Genomic DNA, 24,185 nt, shown 5'->3' with positions numbered 1-24,185 from the left:
GGTGACTGGGGCTGATGATGGGAGTTTCAGTCCAAAATATTTGGCAGGCACCAGGTTGGCGAAGATGCTTTTAGAACATTAGCAAATGCCCCTCCACGAAATAAACTGATCTACTGTTTTTACTTGACTAACAGACAAATTTAAAAAGTTAATAGCAAGTGCTCAAATTACAAGGGAACGTGGGGAGGGGACCCCTTTCTATTTTGCTGTGTCCTCCCTAGCTATTATTTTTAGCATTCCTACATTGCAGAGGGTTGGACTAGGTGACCATGGGCGGTCTCTTCCAATTCTACAATTCTAGGATGAAGCAGGAGGGCAGTGCTTGGAGGATGATCGAAAATGGGTAAGGTTTCAGAGACAAACTAATTCCCAGTCTTCCAGGGCAGCGCACTTCCACCCTCAAAAAATGTGGCCACCCTGTGTACCAACTGCCCGGTCGCCAATCAGCTGGCCCGCTCGGAATGCCCGCGCCTCCCTTCCGGCACGAGCGCGCAACCGAAAGGCCGAGGGGAGGGGAGGGGCGAGAGCAGCGCTTGGGGCGGTTGCCATGGTAGCTACGGCGCTCCCTCCGCTGCCTGTAGGGGACAGAACGCATAAGAAGCGCACGGAGCGCGCCGGGCAGCAAAGGATGCGACGCGCCTTGGCTCCAAGATGGCAGAGCAAGGGCCGGAGCAGGAGCGGGGCTCGCCGGAGGGGCAGGTGAGGGCGGCAGCCGGAAGCGCGAGAGGAAGGGAAACGGGAGCAGCCTGGAGAGGCCCCCTCCCCAAATGTGACCGGTGGATGGATTAACACGCTCCGTTTACAAAATTACCTGGGCTGCTTTGCTTAGAGGGACATTGGAAAAGCCGCCTTTCTCCGCTGTCCAGTATTCAGACACACTCGCCTCTTGGGTGGCCCCCATCCACACCTGCTCCGTGGTAGCTCAGGGGTCTGCAGTAGCTTCCCCACCCCAATAACTTATCGATATTTCACAAGTGAAATATTGGGGAAGGGGTCACTCTCCAACCCCCCCTTCCGTCTCCAAAGCTGGCCCTCCAGGTGTTGAGGGGACTACAGAACCCACCATCCCTGAGCGCTGGTCATTCTGACTGCAGCAGGAAGGCAGGAAATGTTGGACTGAAAACAAGACCCCCTGTGCATGATTTAAAGCACTCTGTTAATAGAATGCTTAATCTCACAGTGGATTCGGTTGCCCAGTGTTTGTTTCTTTAATTCACTTTACCCTGCTTTTGCTGGAGCTTGGGAAGCATGCATGGCACCCTCTCCCGCAGCTGTAAAGAAGACAAGAGGTTTGTTGAGAAAATGTGTGAAGTAGATTAGGCTAAGAGAGAAATGCTCACTCGCAGTGATCCAGGGAGTTTCAGCACTGAATAAGGTATTAACTGGAGCAGCTGGGATGAGGATGGATATAATTCAGTACAATGTTAATATTTTGAGCAGGTACTGGGTATCTGTATATTTACATGTATGTGCACTTGAGTTAAGATGCATTTACGTACCTCCCCTGTTTCGTCTTTGCTGTTCATGTGTGAACTCACTATAAGCGTTATGAGTTATTTCCATCGAAGTCTGGGAGACTGTGCAGAGTAGTAACTCCTCCAACCAAGCCACAACTCTGAGTCGGCTCTGTAAGAGCTGACTTCCTGCATCATAGCATTTTCTCTTAAAAGGGCCACATGTCAGATATTTAACTGATAATAGAAGATGAAGTGTTGGAAAAATTCAGTTACTAGATTGAATTGCGATAAAGAAATTTGATGCTGTCATTTAGGACTTTGTGTCCCCCCCCCCCCAGTCTGTGTAGGGTTAGCTCCTGTGCATTTGGCCTGCAATCCTATGCACATTGGCCCAATGGAAACTACAGAGGGAATTACTTCTGAATAGACATGCATAGGATTGCTCTGTAAACATATTTTCCCAGGGCCATTGAATGACTGATAAAGGGTCTCCAGTATTTCTTACCTTGGGTATTTGGATCCAGCATGCCTCTTTCCAAACTGATGAAAGTCAGTTGCCATGCTTTGTGCTTGACAGCCAACAAGGATCTTCTGTCTTTCATCTTGTAGCTTTACTGTCTCTGCCTTTTGTATTGTGCTCTGTGACAGGTTCTTAATGATAATATAGGTAAAGGTAAAGGGACCCCTGACCATTAGGTCCAGTCGTGTCCGACTCTGGGGTTGCGGCACTCATCTCGCGTTAGTGGCCGAGGGAGCCGACGTACAGCTTCCGGGTCATGTGGCCAGCATGACTAAGCCGCTTCTGGCGAACCAGAAACACCGTTTACCTTCCCACTGGAGCGGTACCTATTTATCTACTTGCACTTTGACGTGCTTTCGAACTGCTAGCTGGGCAGTAGCTGGGACCGAGCAACAGGAGCTCACCCCGTTATGGGGATTCGAACCACCAACCTTCTGATCAGCAAGCCCTAGGTTCTGTGGTTTAACCCACAGCGCCACCCGCGTCCCTTAATGATAATATACCAAGAACTAATAAACTGGGAGACAGGCTTGTGCTATTCCAAAAACGAACACACAAACTTAGTTTTATCTCTCAGCCTGTTCCAGCCTTTCACACCTCACATGCTCCTATCAGCTTGCTCCAACTCTGTAGTTCCCCAGTATCAAGCTTCTCGTAATGTGAATCCCTGACACTAAAATGCCACATCTTGGCATACACACCCTTTTCTGCTAGCAGAGACCACCTTTGTCTTCCAATGTTTAAAGCAACAGGTACCTATCTGGGTGTGTCGGAAATAACCCTTGAATATGTTGCAGTGAGCATAGCAACGCACAATTGTAAGAGATTCAGGCAGGTAGCCGTGTTGGTCTGACACAGACGATATATATATATATATATATATATATATATATATATATATATGAGAGAGAGAAATTGTCCAGTAGCACCTTAGAGACCAACTAAGTTTGTTCTGGGTATAAGCTTTCGTGTGCATACACACTTCTTCAGATACACTGAAACAGAAGTCACCAGACCCTTATATATAGTGGGAGGGTGGGGTGGGGTTTTTCTCAGGAGGGTAGTAGGAGATGGGTGATTGACTCAATGGGTATGGAAAACCTGTTGATGACTATTAACGACTACAATCAGTCCTACAGGAAAAAGCAAGGGATAGTGTGCAGATGATTAGCATATGTAATGAGACAGGAATCCAATATCTCTGTTAAGACCAGGTCTCTCCATAGTTTTCAGTTTAGTGATAAGTTGTAATTCAGCAACTTCTCTTTCAAGTCTATTTCTGAAATTCTTTTGTAATAAGACAGCTGCTTTGAGATCCTGTATTGAATGTCCTGGGAGAATGAAGTGTTCTCCTACTGGCTTCTCTGTCTTGTGATTCCTGATGTCAGATTTATGTCCATTTATCCTTTGGCATAGGGTTTGGCCTGTTTGTCCAACATAGAGAGCTGAAGGGCACTGTTGGCATCATCAATGCTGGCCATTCTCCTCCAGCTGTCCACATATTTGGCTTTCATGTGAAGGGATTTTATGTGTGTACAGCAGTTCATGTGTGGAGCCCCTTCACGAACTGGCCAAATGTAGTGTGTGGCAGTTTGGCAGCTGTGCTTACTGGCAAGGGAAAGGATTAACCTTTTCAGTCCCACAACTCTCCTCATGTATTTTTCCTCCAAGGGTAGGATTACATCTAAGGCCTACAGAGTGCAAGAACTATGTATGCATGTGCCTCTTTTCTGCATGGTAACGTCTTGCTTGTTATGTATTGTAGCTACAGCCAGAAAGAGTTTCGATTACTAAGGGGCAGGAGCATCCTGAACCACCACAATCTGTTGCTGAACCACAAAAGAGAAAACCCCAAATTCTTGAAGTGGTATTGTCCATGGATGAGACACAACAATCTATCATGGAGGAAACACCAGAACCTATCGTAGAGAAAGCACCTGAGCCTGCCGCGGAGATAGCAGCAGAATCTGACATGAGCAAGGCACCAGAAATTGCCACGGAGGAGACACCAGAACCTACCCATCCAGGATTTCATCCTGTTTCATCTTTGGAAAGTCTTGGCTCTATACTCACTCAGCAACATCAAAGGGGAATTGTATTTCCACATGGTTTGGTCAGATCAGCAGAAACCATCGTGATCCCTGAAGAATTGGCCTCTCAACAAGTACTGTCTCAGGAAATGGTGCCTCAACAAGTGGAACCTCCAATAATAGAAGAGCAGCCTGCCCCAACAGCTGTTCCTTCTGTGGACTTTTCCGAGGAGATGCCTGTTGTGTATCAAGATCCCTTTGAAGTTTCACTTAGGTACATGGAGAAGCATAATATTCTGCAGATATTTCAGGTGAACCACTCCCTTTTTGCCCTTTCTGTCAAAGCTGCCTTCACTTAGGCATAAGTGTGCACAGTGATTGTTCTGAACCAGGCTTCCACAAACTAAGGCCCACGGGCCGGCGACCCCCACCGCCTGCTGCTGCCTCCTGCTTTTACCGGTGCGGCACAGCTGCCCACTTTCGGGTCAGCGGAGCACCAGAAATAGCTTGTGCACATGCGCAAGCGTCATTTCTGGCGCACTTCCCGGTCAGTGGAGCGCCGGAAATAGCTTGTGCGGTGCGCACGGCCTGTGCAGACCCGAAAGTGCGTTGGAAATGACGCATGCGTGCGCACAAACTATTTCCGGCGCTCTGCGACCTGAAAGTGCGCTGGAAATTGCGCATGCTCCCCGCCTTCTGGTCCGCCACATGATTGGCGCTGGAGGAACTGACCTGAGGCCAGGTAAGTTTGGCGACCCCTGTTCTGAACCAACCCAGCCAGTTCCTTTATACACAGTTGTTTGAGGGAATCTCTTAGAATTTGGGGGACGTTACTAGCCCCTATCCTCTTTTGAGAGTACTCTGCATTATATTCCAGCCACAAGAATGATGGTGGAACGCTTTTGTCTCATAGATGCCTAACTGGGTTTTCTCAAGAGATTACAAGCTTCATATAGTGTCCCCTTCACATAGTGTCCCTCTCAAGATCTCTTGAGATCTATTCCTTGTCTTTAGGACATGTGAGATCTAGTCTCTGCCTTTAGGAATACAGTGACGGAGCATCTAGCTCAATGTTTCCCAAACGTGGGTCTCCAGCTGTTTTTGGTCTACAACTCCCATCATCCCTACCTAGCAAGACCAGTGGTCAGGGATGATGGGAACTGTAGTCTGAAAGCAGCTGGAGACCAACGTTTGGGAAACACTGATCTAGCCCTTCAGCTATTGTTGGACTCCAGCCATGAACAGCTCCAGCCAGCATGGCTAATGGTCAGGGATGATGGGAGTAGTAGCCCAGCAACCTCTTGAGGGCAACATCTTGGCTGTTCTTGACCTCGCCATTTGTGGTTTCCTTCCAGTGGGACCTGGAATATTGGTGGTGTTGCATTCCTAGTTGCTGTACCACATTCTGCTGCAGGGGTGGAGAAACTATGGCCCTCAGGATGTTGCTTGGTTACAGCCCCCATCATCCTGGACCATTGGCCATGCTGGCCAGGGCTGATGGGACTTGGAGATGAGCAGCATCTGGAGGGCCATGTGTTCTCAGCCTGCTGTACTGCATCACACACACACACACACACACACAGAGAGAGAGAGAGAGAGAGAGAATCTTATAAAATGACCCCTGTGAATTCACATAAGAAGATACTTATAAAATTTATAGGAATGGAACACATTCCAGTGGTGCGACAGGGGGTTGCTGCCACTAAGAAAAGAATAGAAAGTCTACCTTGTTGCATGAGTGCACATTTCCCCCCACACTTCTCTGTACAGGGGCATCTCTCTCTCTTTTCCTTGCTATTTTGGTGGTTTAGTAGTCCTAGTGCTGTTGCTTTTAAGTGCAATTGTGGTTTTTTTATTTAAAAAGAAAAGAAAAATGAAGAGATTGACCTAGAAACCATTCTGTACATCAGTGCAAACCAGTATGTCAAGTACAATAATTGGATTAGTTTCATCACAAAGAAATACAACAGTATCAATTTTACCAAATCTAATTCAACGTTTCTTTATTTTTAAATTCTTGGTTGCCTTTCCTGAGAGCAACCCAAAGGTAACATACAATGATACAAGACATAGAAGACCCACATTACAACATACACTAATACAAATGATAAAACACAGAGAAAAATGATCCAAACAGCAAAAAAGCCCCAAACACAACTATGCCAGGCATTGCAATCATCCTAGATGGCAGCAAACCAAAACCTAAACAAGCCTTTTCAGAATAAAATGCCTGAAGTGTTGGCCTGCAATGAAAAGAAGCAAATGGAAAAAGAGGAGTAATGCAAGTTAAAGATGCTCTGTTCTCCAAAGCAAAGCATGCATATTTGTGAAAACTGAAATATATTCTTGAAATGTAGTTGTTCCCAGCATAGTTTTCTTTGCAGAAATTCATATTCCTGTTCTCCAACTTTCCCTTTCAAAACAAAACAGCATTCTCAATTTTTAATGTCATTAACTGGTCTAGAAAAGCCAGCTATCGTATTTGGTAAGTTGGCAATTTATTGTCCAGAACATTGTCCATAACCCCCTTTTTAAAATGCTATCCTTGAAAATCAATTTTAAATACAAAAAAAAAAAATGAGAAAGATGCCCAGTTGCACTTCAGCTGTGGTATCTGCACCATTGGACACAAATCAGTCAAAAGTGTCCAGATATCCTTACATCTGCCAAGAATGGTATCTCTCCACCCATTTCTGTTGCATTGAATATAGCATATGGGCTCCTTGATGAATCATTTTGAAAGGCTCAGAGTTTGCATATACTGGATTTATTTTTGCTTATGGGCCTGTGATCTTGGTTAGTTCACTCAGTATAAACTCAAGTTCAGACATAACAGGGGACTCTGGTTTAATATAAGCCACCAGTGAAGCGCCAACAGAGGAGGAATGTGCGAGCCTGGCAATTTGGAAAATAGTTACAAGAGCAGGGAAAGGAAAGGAGGAAGAAACCACAGGACAGTGTCATTAATAATCACTGAACTGGTCTAGGACATATTTTCCCAGATTCATAAAACATGTCAGAAAAGATGATCCAAACCAGCTCAGTGACTGTGTACTGTATCCAGATAGGCTCTACTTGGAGTAGACCCGATGAAATGAAGGCACTTAAGTTAATTTCAGCAGGTCTGCTATGAGTATGACTGATATTGGACACAACCCATAGCACTGGGTTTGGGGTTTTTTTTGCCCTTGTGACTTTGGGTTGTTGTTTTTATGCTGTTGCTATGATAGTTATATCTGGTCTGCTTGATTGATAGTAGTTTTTCTAAAGTTGTAAGTCACTCTGGGGACCCTTGGAGTTGAAGACGCAGGATAAAAATAACTTAATAAATAATTACAGGCAATTAGATATACCGGTATATTAATATATTTCAACTTCCAAATGCAATGTGCTTACCATTATTGCTTGATATATTGCTTTTCTAAATATTCATCTTCTTAAACAGTTGTGCAATTGAGGAAAGCAATTGAAATTTGAAATAATCTGAAATGAATTGTGTAGATTTCTAAATACTGTGTTATTTTATCTATCTTTCTAAATAAATAAATTGCTCAATAAACAAATCCTATATTGGGCCCGTAATAGATGCACTATGTAACTTGCAACTTGCAGTTTTCATAGAAACATAGAATTGTAGAGTTGGAAGGGACTCTGAGGATCTTCTAACCCAACCCCCTGCAATGTAGGAATCTCAACTAAAGCATCCATGGCAGATGGCCATCCCACCTTTGCTTAAAAACCTCCAGTGCAGGAGAGTCCAGCATCTCCCAAGGGAGTCTGTTTCACTGCCAAACAGCTCTTACTGTCAAAATGTTCTTCCTGATGTTTAGTTGGAATCTCCTTTCTTACAACTTGAATCCATTGGTTCAAGTCCTACCCTCTGGAGCAGGAAGAAACAAGTTTACTCCATCTTCCATGTGGCAGCCCTTTAGATTGATTAGTTGAAGATGCCTATTATATCTCCTCTCAGTCTCCTCTTTACCAGAAGAGGAGCCCAGAACTGTGGCGCCCAGAACTGGACACTGTACTCCAGTTGTAGTCTGACCAAGGCAGAATAGAGTGGGACTATTAGTTCCACTGATTTGGGCACTATACTTCTGTTTATACAGGCTAGAATAGTATTAGCTTTTTTATTTTATTTGCTGCTGCATCATACTGCTGACCCATGTTAAGCTTGTGGTCCACTAAGACCCCTAGATCTTTTTTACATGTACTACTGGCAAGCCATGTGTCCCCCCCATCTTGCCTAAGTGCAGAACCTTACATTTGTCCCAGCTGAGTTTCACTTTGTTGGTTTGAGCTTAGTTCTCCAATCTGTTAATGTGGGAGTGTGTGAACATTTCAGGTTATCAAGCATATGTGTTAGAGCACCCAAGATTGTGCTGTACGGTAGACATTTTTCAGGAAAGATAAAATGACACATCATGTCTGTATTTGTAAATAATACATATTATGTATATCCCATACCTTTCCCATCCTTAAAAACAGACAAGCCATTCTTGCCTCTGGCAATATAATTTTGTATCTTTTCATTGTTTGCCTTCGGGAAAGAAGTGTAATGACTTCTGTTTTCTCACTCAGGAGATCACTGAAAATCTGGTGTATGAGAAGCCTGAGAGGCCATTAGAATTCATGTTGAGACAGGTATGTCTTCCCTGCAAGGCACACAGTGCTTGACAGTTACGCCTCTCTGAAGAAGCAGAAAAGGGGCATTGGAGCTGAGAAATATATTTTGCTTGCTTTAGGCTGGGAAAAGAGAGTGGGCAGTTACAGAAAATGAGAGCCATAAAACCCTAGTGCTTATAAGTACAGAATTGTGTTCTGGGAGGAAAAGGCACTGGGGGGTGGGGTGGAAGATGCTATAGAAGACATACCAGATGCCCCTCAGTTTAAAGAAGAGATGACTTGCTCTTTTGGGAAGATGGACCGCTCAGTAGCAGAGCACCTACTTTGCATGCATATGGTCTCAGGTTCAATCCCCAGCATCTCCTGGTAGGACTGGGAGAAATCCCTGCCTCAGTCTCTGCAGAGCTGCCACCATTCAGTGTAGACAATACACAGGTGATCCTGCAAGCTTGGTGAAACTTCCACAGAAGATGGCAGTATCTAAATGTACTATGCAAAACCACCTCCGCCACCAGCTCCCCTTGTCTTGTGCTTAGGTTTGGGGAGGTGAATCTTGTCTGGACTGCGACAGAAAGAAAGAGCGAGTTAAATTTCCCAGAGATTTAAATGGCCAAGGCTTCCCCCAGCAGTTATGCACATAACAAACATGGGCATTTGTTTTCATTCACATCTAATTTGGCCGTCAGTTGAGGATTGGGGTTAAAGATGTATATTTTTTAATTAAAAAATCATTAACATGCTGCAAGTAGCTAATACGCTCTCCGGATTCGTTTTTGGTTTTCGCTGCTTCCTTAGGTTCAGAATATGATAATGAGGCAGGCGTCTGAGAGACATAAACGGGATGACGACCCAGAGTAAAAGATGAAGACCCGAAAGCTCAATGAGCTGCTCTTGAACGCTGCCCTAGGTGGAACAAGTTCCAGTGCTGCCCTCCCACATGCTCTGTCTATGCAAATTCTATAGATTTGAATGCTGTCAGTGGTAGCTGATTTCTTCCAGTGTGGGTGATGTGATGGGTGATCTAGGATGATAGGAAGTACATAGTTGCACCAGAGTTCAGAATGTCACATGCCTTTTAGGAAGCCACCAAGGTACTCGCCATCCAGTACTAAGGCAGTAATCCTAAAACCCCTTTACACGCACTGACTGTCATAGTAAGAGCTGATTTACATATCCTGCAGAATCAGATCATGCTGTCTTTGCTGGATTGGCCCATCTCAGATTGCGGGGGGGGGGTACATTTTGAATGTGTTCCCATGGGGGGAGGAAACCAAGCTAAGGTTTGAGGAAGAATTCCTCTTTGGTAGTCTTTGCCCTGAGAGACCAGTTCCATATGTACAAATATAATTATTCCCCACCATACAGGAGCTTTCAGGTACATGATCCATCACTTGCAGACGAAAGTAGTACACTCTGGGGGAAATTGTATCACATGATGAAGCTGCATGTGTAAATCAACTGGAATATTTGTAAGTAAATAGTCTCAGGGTCAGTATGCAAGTCTCCCAACAGTCAAGCAACGTGGTTTCCTCACATTTAACTTAGATAAAAGTAATTAATTTGGGGGGGGGGAAGGGGGGCTATCTAGTAATGATGGTGATGAAACTACACTTAACTGAATTGTGAATTGTGATAACTTGGGGTGAAGCATTAATAATTTTAAACCAAGCTTAACTAAATATGAATTAATGTCTAGGTGTTAGAACGTATCTAGAATTCTGCTTGTTAGAAAAAAAAATATTTGCAACTTCTGGTTGTATGGTGCTCTAAATGAGAGCCCATTTATCTAATTCAATTTAATGCGACAGCTATGTATATAGCAGTGGGGAACAGCAGGGAGGGTTGACAGCTATGGCTGGCACCCCCCCCCAAAAAAAAAAATTATCTTGGGCACCTATTCAACTAAACAAGCTTACATTGCTTTTTCTGATATTAGTTGTTGAAAAAAAACTGATGGATGCTTGCAGTTGCCTAATTTGTAATATATCCCCCACTCTGGAGATTAAAGAGAGGGCAGTGTCTGTTGATTCTTTGCAGTAATTGGACTCAGAATTGGTGGTGTGTTGCTACAGTAGCCAAGACACCCGTTTTCCTGAAGTGGTCTCTTATGAATTACATAATTCTCTCTCAGTTCTGTAATTAGCAAGAGCCTATTGCCCTCCAACCATTGTTGGGCTCCATCTCCCATCAGCCCCAGCCAGCACGATCAAGGAAGGATGGCCACAGGATCACCACTTCTGCCTAGCTTAAAGTTTGCATATTCTAAATCCATAGGAATTCAGTTAAATCCAAGGTACTCCATTTCCTGCTTCTGCTGATGGAATTCATGCTTCAGAGAGACCTGTTTAGTTATTTGCTGATAGGGGGGAAAAGATTATTTTCCTATGTTCTCACAATGTACAGGAACCAAACAACTTATATTCCGATTTATTTGTTGTTAGCTTTTAGGTCAAGAATTGGTGGGTTGGTCTTTGCTAAAAAAATAAAATAAAGAATTTTAAATTGTTTTGGTTTTCTAAGCAATTTTCATCTATGTGCAACTACTGATCATGTGCAAGGCAAAGGCTCTGATTCCATTTAATAAATTTATTTTGCTACAGTTACCTTCTGTGTTTTATGCATTCGGTTCAATGTCCAATGCTTGTAAGATTCCCAGGTCCAAATCTTGAAGGCTCTTTTATACCTAACAGGTTGCAACCCACAGAACATCCATATACCTTTTTCATCCCCCCGTGCAGTGGGAGACAAGGCTGCTATGGCTTATTCTGGCCACTGTATCCATGGTCCTACTGTCTGTCCCTGCTAAGTGAGGAGGCACTGCTCCTGCCTGCTATCTCACTTCTCAAAAGTCATTGAAGTTGCAGGCACAATCTCTTGTGTATGGACCAGACAATGGTTACCATCGTTGCAAACACTAATAACAACCTCATTTCCCCAAGAATTAAATTTGCTTAAGTAGCCAAAATGGTACCACCTTTGTCCAAGAACGAGATAACACCAGACTTGAGGAGCCCTTTGGTTTGCAAGGTTTCAAAAAATAAAAATTTCAGGGGGGGTGTGTGTGTGGAGAAAACATTGGCGGTTGACCCTAGCCCTCACCCAAAATGAAGCACATCTCAACAAGGACTAAGCATGCTTAGTGACAACAGAATGCTAACTGTCTTGGGAAGGAATAGGAATGGAGGGTGGTAAAGTAAGCAATGGAATGAGATAGCTGGGATCCTGAACGGGTTGTAGATCCCGTGCAGATTCAACACTTAAGAAACAAAGGTGTAACTTTAGCATTTTTATTTGTGGCCACTAGGTAGCAGCAAGAGGTTGCAAAGTCCTCTTACTAATTGGTAGTGTGGCTATAAGGTACATAAACAAATGTGGCAGTTAACAAGGTTGCACATGTTGAAAAGCTGGCATGCCAAAGGGAAACACCTTCCTGGAACTGTGGTTGCTTCTGTTCAGTCTAAAATACAGGTGTCCTCCAGGGCTTAGGAAACTTTCAGCTGCAAAAACATCATGCTGATGTCCCCACTTTTTTAAAAAAATAATTTTTATTAGCTTTTTCATTTTATACTTTGTCACATGTCAACGAAATCAAAACACCACTTACATCTTTGCTCATCCTGAGCCTCGCCTCCCCCCCACTCCCCATATCAACATTAAAAAATATTTTAAGTAAAACCTGCAAACGTTTTCAAATGTTTACAATGTTTTTTCATATGTTGTATAAATTTACTCCAGTCCTTTTCAAACAGCTCATCACGCTGGTTCCGGATCTTCCCGGTCACCTTTGCCAGTTTTGCATATTCAATCATATTAGTCTGCCATTCTTCCAAAGTTGGAAGTTTTGCTGCTTCCATTTCTGAGCTAAAAGTGTCCTCGCAGCCGTAGTAGCATACATAAATAGAGTTATGTCTTTTTAAGGAATTTCTTCACCTATTATACCCAATAAAAACGCCTCTGGTTTTTTAATAAAAATATTTTTGAAAACCTTTTTCAATTCGTTATATATTGATGTCCCTGCTTTTAATGTCTTCTAAACTGCTCAGAAAATAAAACTGGGTTGAAGTTTCTATTTAAAAAAGCACAAAACTATTATTAAAATGAAGCATTGACATGGTGCTTTCTAGTTTTCAAAATGCCTCACATTTCACCTATGACAATATTGTTATCCATACAAATGAAACTCCTCAGCACTTCAAAAAAGAAGAGCATTTTCCTTATGATTTATTAAGGTGTCGTTTTACAATCGGTATCTGCTTCTGAACATTTGCTGTCACAGAACTGCATCCTCAAATTCAAGGAACTGGATTTCATAGTAGCATTTTCTCTTCTTTTTGGTGGGGCAGTAGTTAAGTCTACTTGACTGGGCCTTAGGAGAACAGGGTTCAAATCCCAACTCAGCCACACAGCGCACACCTCTGGGTGTGTCTTGCCATGCCCAATGACACCAATGTTCATGTAAGGATGTCATGCTTTGCCTATTGACTCCTATATTCCTCTGGGTGTGTCATGTCATGTCCCTTGGCTTCTATGCCATATTTAGGGGATTCCAATTTCTCTCACAGGTCTACAATTCCCAGAGTGGTTTAACAATCAATCTCCCTTGCCAGGGAACTTTGGAATTGTAGCTCTGAGATGAATAGGGACCTCTTAACCACTCTCAGCACTCTTAGCAAACAATAGTTCCCAGGATTCTTTGAGGCAAAACAACAGCTGCCTAAAGTAGTGTGATATCTTGCCCTGGTATCTACTGATGAAGGCAGGTAATAAACATCACCATCACCACCACCATCAATATTAAAGTCCACTCCGTGTCCTCTTGAGGTTTGCCAGCTTCCATGTGGGAGAGCTCCATGCTACTTATCCTTCCGTGCTCTGTGGCATCCTGGTCCAGCTTTGGCATGGCTAGGTCTTGGCAAGACTGATCATGGCCATTTTAAACAACAGCCACCTGGCCTGGAAATACGTGAATCCCAGTAGTCCCCCCACCCCAGATAGCCATCTGCTTGCTACAGTTTAGGCAAAAGCTTCTGAACTGCCTTCAAGGGTAGCCCCATGTACAGCAGACAAGAGAAGTCAAGTTGAAGTGCTGCACCATAGGATCAGCCAATGCGGATAACATGTGCCTAAGGCCACCAGTCTTAATCTGGCCAACCAGGAGGATGCCCAGATCCAGGAGCACTCCTAAGCCACAAATGCCACAAGAATGCCACAATAAATCCTTAAGATGGCACATGACTCTTCATTCCTTTCCTCAACAGTCTTCTGTACAATTTCTATTGAGAGAAGGCTGTTTTTTTTGGCAGGGTCCACTTCTAGCTAGCACCAGTAAAACATGGCCCTGCAGCAGCAGCAGCTGCTTAAAATGCATTGGCTTATTATGCAGGCATTGAAAAAAATTGATTAATTATAATGACTATCATTTCAAAGTCACTGAAAATGGGTGATGCTATCTCCTGTTTCTCCTACTGTGGGAATACCAACTATCAATGCATCCTTAGTTGTCTCTCAGACTGAGAGAAGCAATGCAGGGGAAGAACACTGCCAAGTTCACTCACCCATTGTGGGGAAGTGTAGTATTCAAATTGACTGCTGGATGAGTTTCTAGTCTCCTCTGTTGCTTTTCTCCTTTTCTCTTGCCTGCATTCATTTACCTTACTGTCTTCTGCCTCATCTGTGCCGCATCTTCCACACAACCAGTCAAATCTGTTTTGTGCTTGACCTATGCCCTGCATCACATCATTTATAATCTGTATCATTATCATGGTCTTTATTGGTAGGTTTAGCTAGATAAATGGAAACGTGAAACAAGGGTAGAAGAGTGTGCTGATCTGTTTGCTGTTCGGGGGATCCTGAAAGGTAAGTTTCCTACTGTGGTGTAACTCATGTCAAGTTATTCTGCAACCAACCTGCCAATCACTCTGGATGGTGTTGCTTGAAGCTGAAGTTCCACACATAGTTCTTTTAGCTGCAAATTGTGTATGTTACTCAGATAGCCATGTGAGTGGGCAGGGCAGGCATAGATCTACATGTCTGGCATCAATCACCTTTGTGGATGGCTACATTACTTTTTGACACTCATTGAAAGTTATTTTTGAGAGTATCGTGACTAAGTTGGCACAGCACACCAGCATGAAGCATGCTGTGCTCAGATCATTGGCTCGTAGGGCGAGGCCTGCCCTATGAAACCAATGTGCTGAGTGTGCCAGAAAAGCCACTTTCTCCCTCTCTGCCTTTGTCTAATTGTCTGTAATCCTAAAACCCTTTCAAATCCACTGTCATTCATAGTAAGAGGTGATCTACACATACAGCAGAATGAAATCATGCTGTCTTTTTTGGATTAGCCCAGTTCAGAGTGCAAGCATACATGTTGAAAGCTTTCCCCAAGAAAAACAAGCCCTCCCTACACGTAGATTGGATCGCCCCATTTCAGCTTGCATAATTGCCTGCCTACTTTTGTGTGCTTTCATAGCACCTGACAGAAAAGTGGGGGGGGAGGGAACTCAACCTGTGAGGTTGGAGTCAACTGATTGACAGTCAAAAGCCCTTGTCAAGATGAAGGGCCTTCTACCACACCTTTCATTCATCTCCATAAAATAGGACTGTTGTCTCTGATGTAGGCAGTATGCCTCCAAAGGCATCACAACTGGGGAGTGTGCTCTTTCAGACTCCCCAGAGGCAACTGGCCTCTACACAAACAGTTGCACATATGAAGGCCCATCTCTGCATATGTTTACACTATAGAGAGGGCCAGCATCTTGGAGGGATTTAAAATATGAATAGACAAAGCATTTGATTTGATGACTTCAGTGGCCCTGAAGGTCCTTGCTTATAGGGCCTGAAACCTATGGATGTCTGCTGCTTTCCTAGTTTACTGCAGAGACAGATTTAGGGCAGTGCAACTGGTTTCCCCGCACTGGGTGCCAAGCCAAGTGGGGCACTTCGGGGTGTCACAACTAGGACGTAGTGCATGCACAGAATGGAAAGTGAGGGGGGACCCCCAAATTTTGGCCTCACACAGGACACTGCTGAAATTTGAAAGACCAGAGTCTGTTTATCGTATGGGTGTGAAGATTACTTAAAAAAAGGAAATTGACTCAGAATTCACCCAACCAAATTATGGACGAATTTTTGAAAGGGACTTCACTCTTCTAGCTTTGTGCTCAGGCAGTGAGTTGGTGCACAGAATGCTTCAGCAGGTCCATGGCCTAATCCTCACACAGCTGAGGTACGCATGAGGGGGGAGAGAGTGCCATGACTAAGTTCGTGCAGCACGCAAGCCTCAGGTGTGTTCTGCTCAAGTCATTGGCTCATAGGGCGAGGCCTGCCCCATGAAACCAATGAGCCCTGGGCAAAATATGTCACTCTCTTTCTCTCCGTATGTCTAACTGCTTGACTACTTGTGCGCTTTCATAGCACCTGACAGAAAAGAACAGGCGTGGAAAAGGGAGGGGAGGGGACGCAGAAATAGACCTGTGAGGGACATACTAGCCAAGCTTGAGAAATTGCCTCCAGGCATGATTAGTGTTATGATTATCTAAAGCTAAGTTTTGAGGTTGGGCAGCATCAAGAGCCAACTCCAGCTCTATGAATAAAATGGTCAGCTTTCACAGCCAGTTTTAGAAATCACTGACAAACCTTTCACAATCTCTATCAGGGCAGGAGGAGCACAGGGACATGGAAACTGCTTCATATGTCCAAGTGAGGCAATGGGCCCATTAATTTAGTATTGTCAACAGCACTGACTGGCCTACCCAAGGTTTCAGGCAAGGGCCTCTTCCGGCCCTCCCTAAAGATGCCAGGAGCTGCAGCTTAGCACAGGGAACCTGTACTTTTATTGTCCTCATAAGGTCTCGTGACACCAACATGGTACTCCTATTTGGGTGCTCGTCTTTTTGTAAAACAATTATTTTCCTTCAGAACTGGGTGTGCAGAGCTGAAGTCACCCTCTACTCTCCGGGTAGCTTCATTTTGCTGCCATCCCTTACCTTATTGCAGGGAATAATTGTACACCTGTTCATATTGTTGCATGCGCACACACCAGTTATCAGCCTTCATCAAGATCAAGGGTCTTTTGCCACACTTTTCATTCATCTCCATATAACAGGACATTTGTCTCTGATGGAGGGAGGTCACATATTACTTACAACTACACAAAACCCAGTCAATGAGGTAAGAGTTTCTTCTCTGAAATGACAGGTGATGCTCAGCTGCAGGAATATGCATACCTGAGGGTGTTCAAAACACAAACAAACAAAACAAGTAGACACAGAAAACTGCCATTTGAAGGAGATGATTGTTGAAGGTGGGGGGAGGATGTCTTTTTTAAAACACAAGGGGCCCATAGCCCATCTAGTCCAGCATCCTGTTCTCACAGTGGCCAACCAGTTGCCTAGGGGAATGTGGAAGCAGCACTCCCCAGTTACAATTCCAAGCAACTGGAATTCAGAGACATACTGCCTACAAGACTGGAGATGAAACATAGCCATAAGGGCTAGTTTCTCTCCAAGAAACTGGTTCAAGTAAGGAAGCCGTTCCACAGATGTACAGCAAAATCCTTGCTCAAAAAGTACTGTAAATCCTATTGAATTCAATTGGGCTTACTACCAGCCAGGTAAGTATTCTTTACAGTCCTGTTTAGGGAAGTTTAATGCTGTATTGTGTTTTTAACATTCGGTTGGGAGCCTCCCAGAGGGGCTGGGGAAACCCAGCCAGATGGGCGGGGTTGTTGTTGTTGTTGTTCAGTCGTTCAGTCGTGTCCGACTCTTCGTGACCCCATGGACCAGAGCACGCCAGGCACACCTATCCTCCCACAGTTTGGCCAAACTCATGTTAGTAGCTTCGAGAACACTGTCCAACCACCTCATCCTCTGTCGTCCCCTTCTCCTTGTGCCCTCCATCTTTCCCAACATCAGGGTCTTTTCCAGGGAGTCTTCTCTTCTCATGAGGTGGCCAAAGTACTGGAGCCTCAACTTCAGGATCTGTCCTTCTAGTGAGCACTCAGGGCCGATTTCCTTGAGATTGGATAGGTTTGATCTTCTTGCAGTCCATGGGACTCTCAAGAGTCTCCTCCAGCACCATAATTCAAAAGCATCAATTCTTCAGCGATCAGCCTTCTTGATGGTCCAGCTCTCACTTCCGTACATTACTACTGGGAAAACCATAGCTTTAACTATACGGACCTTTGTCGGTAAGGTGATGTCTTTGCTTTTTAAGATGCTGTCTAGGGCGGGGTATAAATAAATTATTATTATTATTATTATTATTATTATTATTATTATTATTATTAAGTGGAGTTTGGACTGCAGCCTTAGGGAATGAGTAGTTTAAAGGGGGCCATAGCTCAGTGGTATATCTAAGTGGGTGAAGAGTAGGAAGGATAGATGTCATTCAGAATGTCCCGGTTTCTATCCTTGACATTTCCAGTTTAAAATGTATTAGGTGAACAGCAGATGTGAAAACCTCTGCTTGAAATCCGCTGCTAGTAGACAATATGGGGATTGGTGGACAAGAAATCTGATGCCATATAACAGGCATGCCCAACAGGTAGATCGTGATCTACCAGTAGATCACTGGACGTCTGAGGTAGATCACTGGTAGATCATTGGCTCCCCCCAAAGAAACTGAACAACTGTGGCTCCCCTAAAAAAAGCTCAACATTTTACCTCCTCCCTGAAAAAAACTCAACAACTTTACCTAAAAAAGGTCACTGCCAGTTTTTAACTCTGTGAGTAGATCACAGTCTCTTGGGAGTAGGCCACCCCTGCCATATAAAATGGCTTACAATGAATATGCCTGATTTATTTGGCATGTGTTTTCATAGCTAGCAGCCCACAGACTGTATTAGAAACACATAAAAAGAGATAGCAAGCCTGCTTCCCTCTCTTAAACAAAAGTATTTTTTTTAATCATTGCTTGCTTTGTGAACCTGGGCTTCTCCATTCATCTGGCCAAGCCATCACACTGCCTTCCTGTCAAGCCAGTTTGGCAGAACACGCTCTCTTGCCAAGCAACACTGGTGGCAGCTGAAGAGCAAATTCCATTCCATCTTCCACACCCTGCTCCGCTCTGCTCGTGGAGGGGATTAATTCTGAAACCCATCTAAAACTACTTGAATATTATTAGACCAGCAGCTAATCCTGAGAATTAGCTAGGATTCCTTTTTGTATTGGCAATCAAACCACATAGTCATCATGAGTCACTGCTTCAGAATCAATGAAGTGACCAATGACTGGTAGTATCAGCACTGCAGGGCCAAGTTAGTCACAGACTTGGACTCTCCACCATTCCTTTTGCCTGGGTTTCAGAAACTGTATTTGTGCATCAGCTGGATCCTTAAAAGTTGGTTATTTCACCTGTTTTGCAGGGAAAAGTTTGCATTCAACCAGATATACTACTTGAGATATTGTTTGTTGAATTGTGGATATTGAATTCCAATAGATAAATTCATGGAGAGCTATCAATGGCTACTAGCCATAATAGCTATATTCCACCTCCACTGTTGAGGCAGCATGCCTTTGAATACCAGTTACAGGGAACTGCAGGTAAGAAAAATGCTACTGCACTCAGGTCCTGCTTTTGGACTTCCTATGGACATCAAATTGACCACTGTGGGAAAAGGATGCTGGGCTAGATGGCCTTTGGCTTCTCATAGATGCCACTAGCTGTACAGCTCAATTTTGCATTAAACCAGGCTTCCTCAAACTCAGCCCTCCAGATGTTTTGAGACTACAATTCACTGGTCCTGCTAGCTAGGGATCATGGGAGTTGTAGGCCAAAAACATCTGGAGGGCCAAGGTTGAGGAAGCCTGCATTAAACAAACCAACAAACCTGAAAGGGGAATTGATGAGCTGAAACATGGGCAATTCAACAGGCAGTTATCACTGCCCCCCCATCTATGCTGATCAGAAAGCAATAAAAAGGTTTAACCCACAAAGAGGATTCTTAAAATTAACATTTCTGGTAACTTTCTCTGAATGGCATTTAGTACGAGTGAACATTATAAGAGGATCTTAATCTTGTCTGTACTCTGTTTGCTTTAACTTTTATTTCTTAAAGTCAATATTTTAAGCAAACATTATAGGAGGATCTTAGCCATGGGTAAAATGCAATGCTGGTTAATTTAGCACTATATTAAGTGTCGAGACTCTGTTTTAATTCTAGCAGAAAAGGACTCTGATCTGGAAGCAACCTTAGTTTAGCCTCTGGTCTAAAATCATCTTACATGGCTGCCACATGTCACATAGTAGCTGCTATTTATATCTACTCCTTCATCACAATTTCTCTACAATATATATTGCATGGAGAATCAGAGTAGCAATGCCAACTTTTCCCCCCAGCAGAGGTTGTGAGCCTTTAATACCTATGCTTCATGGCAAACAGAAATTTAGCAGGTAAAACTTTGCACAGATGGCAAAGAGGGTTCATGCCAGAAAAAAGTTGGCAACCCTCCCTTGCCCCATTTACCTACCTGGCTATCCCTTTCATATAAGGAAACCATATAGACCCAATCTGCTTGTAGATTAAGAATTGCATCCAACACAGTGTAATGATGATTTCTGCCTGTACAACAGGACTGCACCATCCTCCCCAAATCTGTTCCTTAGGGTTCCTCCAACGCTCTGGAGAAAATAGGGGAGCGTGGGTGTGGGAAAAGGGAGAGGAGACCCAAGGCACAGGTGGAAGTCCTTGTGCCAGCAGGACAACTTTGTTAGATATGGCCCTATGTCTTGAGTGTGCAGACGTCCACATAATCTACACAAAGTTTTCTTGCACATAAATGATATTTGGGTCACCATTTCTTTTATCAGCCTCTGTACCATGGCTTTTAACAGCCAGTGTGGTAGGAGTCAGTGTGATATAGTGGTTTGACTGTCGGACTAGGACCTGGGCGACCAGGGTTCAAATCCCCACATAAAGCTCACCCAATGACCTTGAGCCATCAGTCACTCACTCTCAGCCTAAACTAGCTCACATGTTTTTGCAAGAATGAAAAGAGGAAGGTGGAGAACTAGTTACACCATATTGAGCAACTTGGAAGAAAGCTGAGATATAAATGTAAGAAGCTATTAAAAAAAGTTGATCAGCAGATGTATTTTATTTTATTTTATTTTATTTATTAAACTTATTAGTCACTTGTCACCAAGAAGCTGTCCAAGTAACTTAAAGAAAAATATACAATATAATAATAATATAATAATAATTTATTATTTGTACCCTGCCCATCTGGCTGGGTCTCCCCAGCCACTCTGGGCAGCTTCCACCAAACATTAAAATACATTTAAAATATCACAGTTTAAAAACTTCCCTAAACAGGGCTGCCTACAATACATGATACCATGGCAGGGGAAAGGGAGGATCATATAATACACAAATATTTCATATAACATAGCATTTATGGAAAAAAACCAAACCAACACACCAGCAATATAATAGCAGCAAACATTATTAACAATACTCAAATAATAAAGTGATACTTCCAACCACTAACTAGCAAATAAACAAAAGCCATTCACATCAAACTAACAGTTTCCTCCCTTAACCTCTCCATCCCACCCAGAAGTGTGGTGCCACAGCCAGCTGTTGCAAATCAGCGGTAGGTAGGTCCAGTGCTGTCCAGGGATGGTTCAGTGTCTCTCTTCTCCTGTCAGCAGGGGAGCAACAGTTAGTAGAACATGCTACTTCCCATGCTGTAAAAAAAAAATCAAATACCAATTTCTCAGGTGCAGCATCAGACAGCTGGTGCCTCGGAGCAGTTGCCAATGGTCTGAGCCTTCAGAAGGGCTCGCCACCCAACTTGCTGTCAAATGCTGCCCAGGTTTCAGTGACCACCCAAGCACCAGAGACCGGGCAGCTGTGAAGAAATTCAGCCTATTAAAACAATCATATGACTCCTCTCCAAAATATTTGGAGGGAAGGAATTAAGTTCCCCCATTCTCTTGCTGCTTTTTATGGAGAGTCACCATATTGGTTATTTGACATTTGGGGGGGGGGGCAAGACTCTGTCTCAGGCGCCAACATATCTTGAGCTCCTCCTGAAATCGGATTTGCCCTGTTTTCTCCTCACACTTCCTAGAACTCCAGCAACACTACTCCATATTTTTTTTTAAATCATTTCCATTTCTTTTAATTAAAAACAGTTGGACAGGTTTAAAAAAAAAAAGTTCCCCCCACCAATAACACATAGTCGATGTGGAGTCATCACTGAATTTGCTGCACACTTGTTAGACATATCCGAAGTGTAGGCTGTGTGACCTTTTGCAGAGTTTTGCTGCAGTACATGTGGAGGAGGCGACGGAAAAGAAATGTGTTGAGGACATTTTCTGCGCTGGCTTTCAAAGTGCCAGATTCAGCTTCATTCATTCCTTCCCCTCATGAATGCACAGCCATGTTAGGAAAGGCTAGACCTGTTGGAGTTCTGCCTGTCATGTTAAAGATAGTGATATCCGAGGACCTCCTCCACATCCCCCAACCCGCTGCCCCCCCAAATAGCAACAAATACTGTTCCAGAATGACTAAAGTCCAGAAAACAACTCATTTTAGGAAGTCTACATTCTGCAGTGCTTCTCCTTTATAAGATGTGAACTGCCCTGCCCCCACACCTGTGACCCCTCCCCCTTTACCAAGACAGGTAAAGACCTTGATTGGTCTAAGCCACAGTCCAGGGCCAGCACAGCCTCACCTGATCCAGATGTAGCAGAGATTAAAAAATGATGCCCCAGACATTTAAAACACCCTTATGCCACTTTGATGGTCATGGCTTTGATGGTCATAATCTTGGGGAGTATACCGGTAGTTTGTTAAGGTTGCTGAGAGCTGTTATGAGATCCTCCAGTGGGCTACAAATCCCAGTGCCCTCAACGAACTACAATTCCCAGGATTCTTTGGGAGGAGCCACCACAAGTTAAAGTGGCACAAGAGTGCTTTAAATGTATGGGAAGGATGTGACCATAGAGCTGAGTGCCACTGGTGTACTAATGACATCCCACCCCAAAAACTCACAATGGCTGCTCCCAGTAGCTTCATTGAGATGCTAAGAAGCATTGGTGGTAAAAAAAATAACGCCCCACTCTGGCATACCGTAACATGTGCACCCAGTTAATGCCACTTGCTGGACTGGACCTTGGAGGTAGGATTGGAACACACTGCTGTACAGCACAGTTTTTACTAACAAAACTACTATACGCCTCATAGGGTTGCTGGTTACTGTGGCCTGTTCCTTTAACAGCTTGGGTATCAAGGAATCAGCAGGTGAAGCTTTTCAAAGCATGGAGAAGAGCATCATGAAAGCTACTGCTTCTCCCCGGATCTGCTGTCATTTCAGGATAGAAATCTGTAGACCTCTTAATGCCTTGTATTGCTAGAAAGAGTGAGGCACATTGACTATTAAACAGGAAACTTTTCCTACACCCTGAGTACTGGGAACAACATAAGGCTGAGTGGGTAAGGAAACCTTACTCATAACCACATGCTTTCAGGCTTGCAATAAAATGTTGCAGTATGTGGCTTTCCTAAAAGGAGTTGTTTTCTGGACTTTAGCCAGTCTGGAACAGAAGCCCTTAAGTTCTCTTGGAGATAGGGAGTTTCCAGCCCCATCGTTCAGCCCAGACACTGAGGTCCAGCGCCGAGGGCCTTCTGGCACTTCTCTCACTGCAAGAAGTGAGGTTACAGGGAACCAGGGAGAGGACCTTCTCAGTAGTGGTGCCCACCCTGTGGAACACCCTCCCATCAGATGTCAAGGAAATAAATAGAAGACATCTGAAGGCAACCCTGTTTAGGGAAGTTTTTAATGTTTGATGTTTTATTGTGTTTTTAATATTCTGTTGGGAGCTGCCCAGAGTGGCTGGGGAAACTCAGCCAGATGGGCAGGGTATAAAAATAGATTATTATTATTATTATTATTATTATTATTATTATTATTATTATTTGCTGGTGTGTCCTTCCTCAAGGAATGCTCCCTTCAGATTGCCAGCCAAATTTTCCAAGTGTTTTGCTTTGCTTTTCCAACTGTACCACATTCCATAGCTACTGAACAGTCCTTATTAGAGTGCATTTGGCATTTTTTATGGTTGTTGTTGTTGCCGTTTTAGCTGTTAAAAAACAACTTTTGTCCTACTGCTGTAAACTTGAGGTTCCCCCAAAAGCTTGCTGATACACCGGTCTTGTTGCTCAGGTGTCCCATTTTGGTTCTAGTCCCGTCGGCACTCACAGCCTGGGTTTGCTATTAGAAGAAATGATGTTGGAACATATATTCTTATCTCCTTGCATTGAGGTGTTAAAGGCAGAAAGGGAAGAAGAGATCGATTGGTGGTGATTGGAAATCCCTGCTCCCTATTCAGGATTCTGCAATAGAAGAATATCTCTTCACCATAACTTAGTGGTAATTCTTCCTCTTGACCCTGTAGTAGAACAGTAATTGAAAGGTTATCTCCACTATAAAGTATAGTCCTTTTACTTACGGAAGCAGGAGAAAAGGTATTCAGGCAATGCTTAACCCAATTGCTCATTAATACAGGGAAGGCTTCAATCCTAAACATAATGACGATGGAGCAAGC

At 43.7% G+C, this 24,185-nt stretch overlaps 1 protein-coding gene across 2 annotated transcripts; it reads left to right on the top strand.

Annotated features, from left to right (window-relative positions):
* Positions 1-488: 488 nt before the first annotated feature.
* TEX55 (testis expressed 55) lies at positions 489-10,192 on the top strand. 2 transcript variants are annotated; one of them, XM_033146531.1, is made up of 4 exons: positions 489-699; positions 3,743-4,281; positions 8,589-8,651; positions 9,429-9,466. In XM_033146531.1, exons 1-3 carry the CDS (start codon positions 652-654, stop codon positions 8,632-8,634), a joined length of 633 nt encoding a protein of 210 aa, XP_033002422.1. In that variant the 5' UTR covers positions 489-651; the 3' UTR covers positions 8,635-8,651; positions 9,429-9,466. The 2 variants fall into 2 exon arrangements, with proteins under 2 accessions (XP_033002422.1, XP_033002421.1); XM_033146530.1 differs by having other exon boundaries at positions 497-699; positions 3,743-4,318; positions 9,429-10,192.
* The last annotated feature ends 13,993 nt before the right edge of the window (positions 10,193-24,185 follow it).

This window comes from Lacerta agilis, chromosome 4 (genome assembly GCF_009819535.1).
Source record: "Lacerta agilis isolate rLacAgi1 chromosome 4, rLacAgi1.pri, whole genome shotgun sequence".
Classification (NCBI taxonomy): domain Eukaryota; kingdom Metazoa; phylum Chordata; class Lepidosauria; order Squamata; family Lacertidae; genus Lacerta; species Lacerta agilis.
The sequence above is the reverse complement of the archived record's forward strand: the minus strand, read 5'-3'. Positions and strand labels throughout refer to the sequence as shown.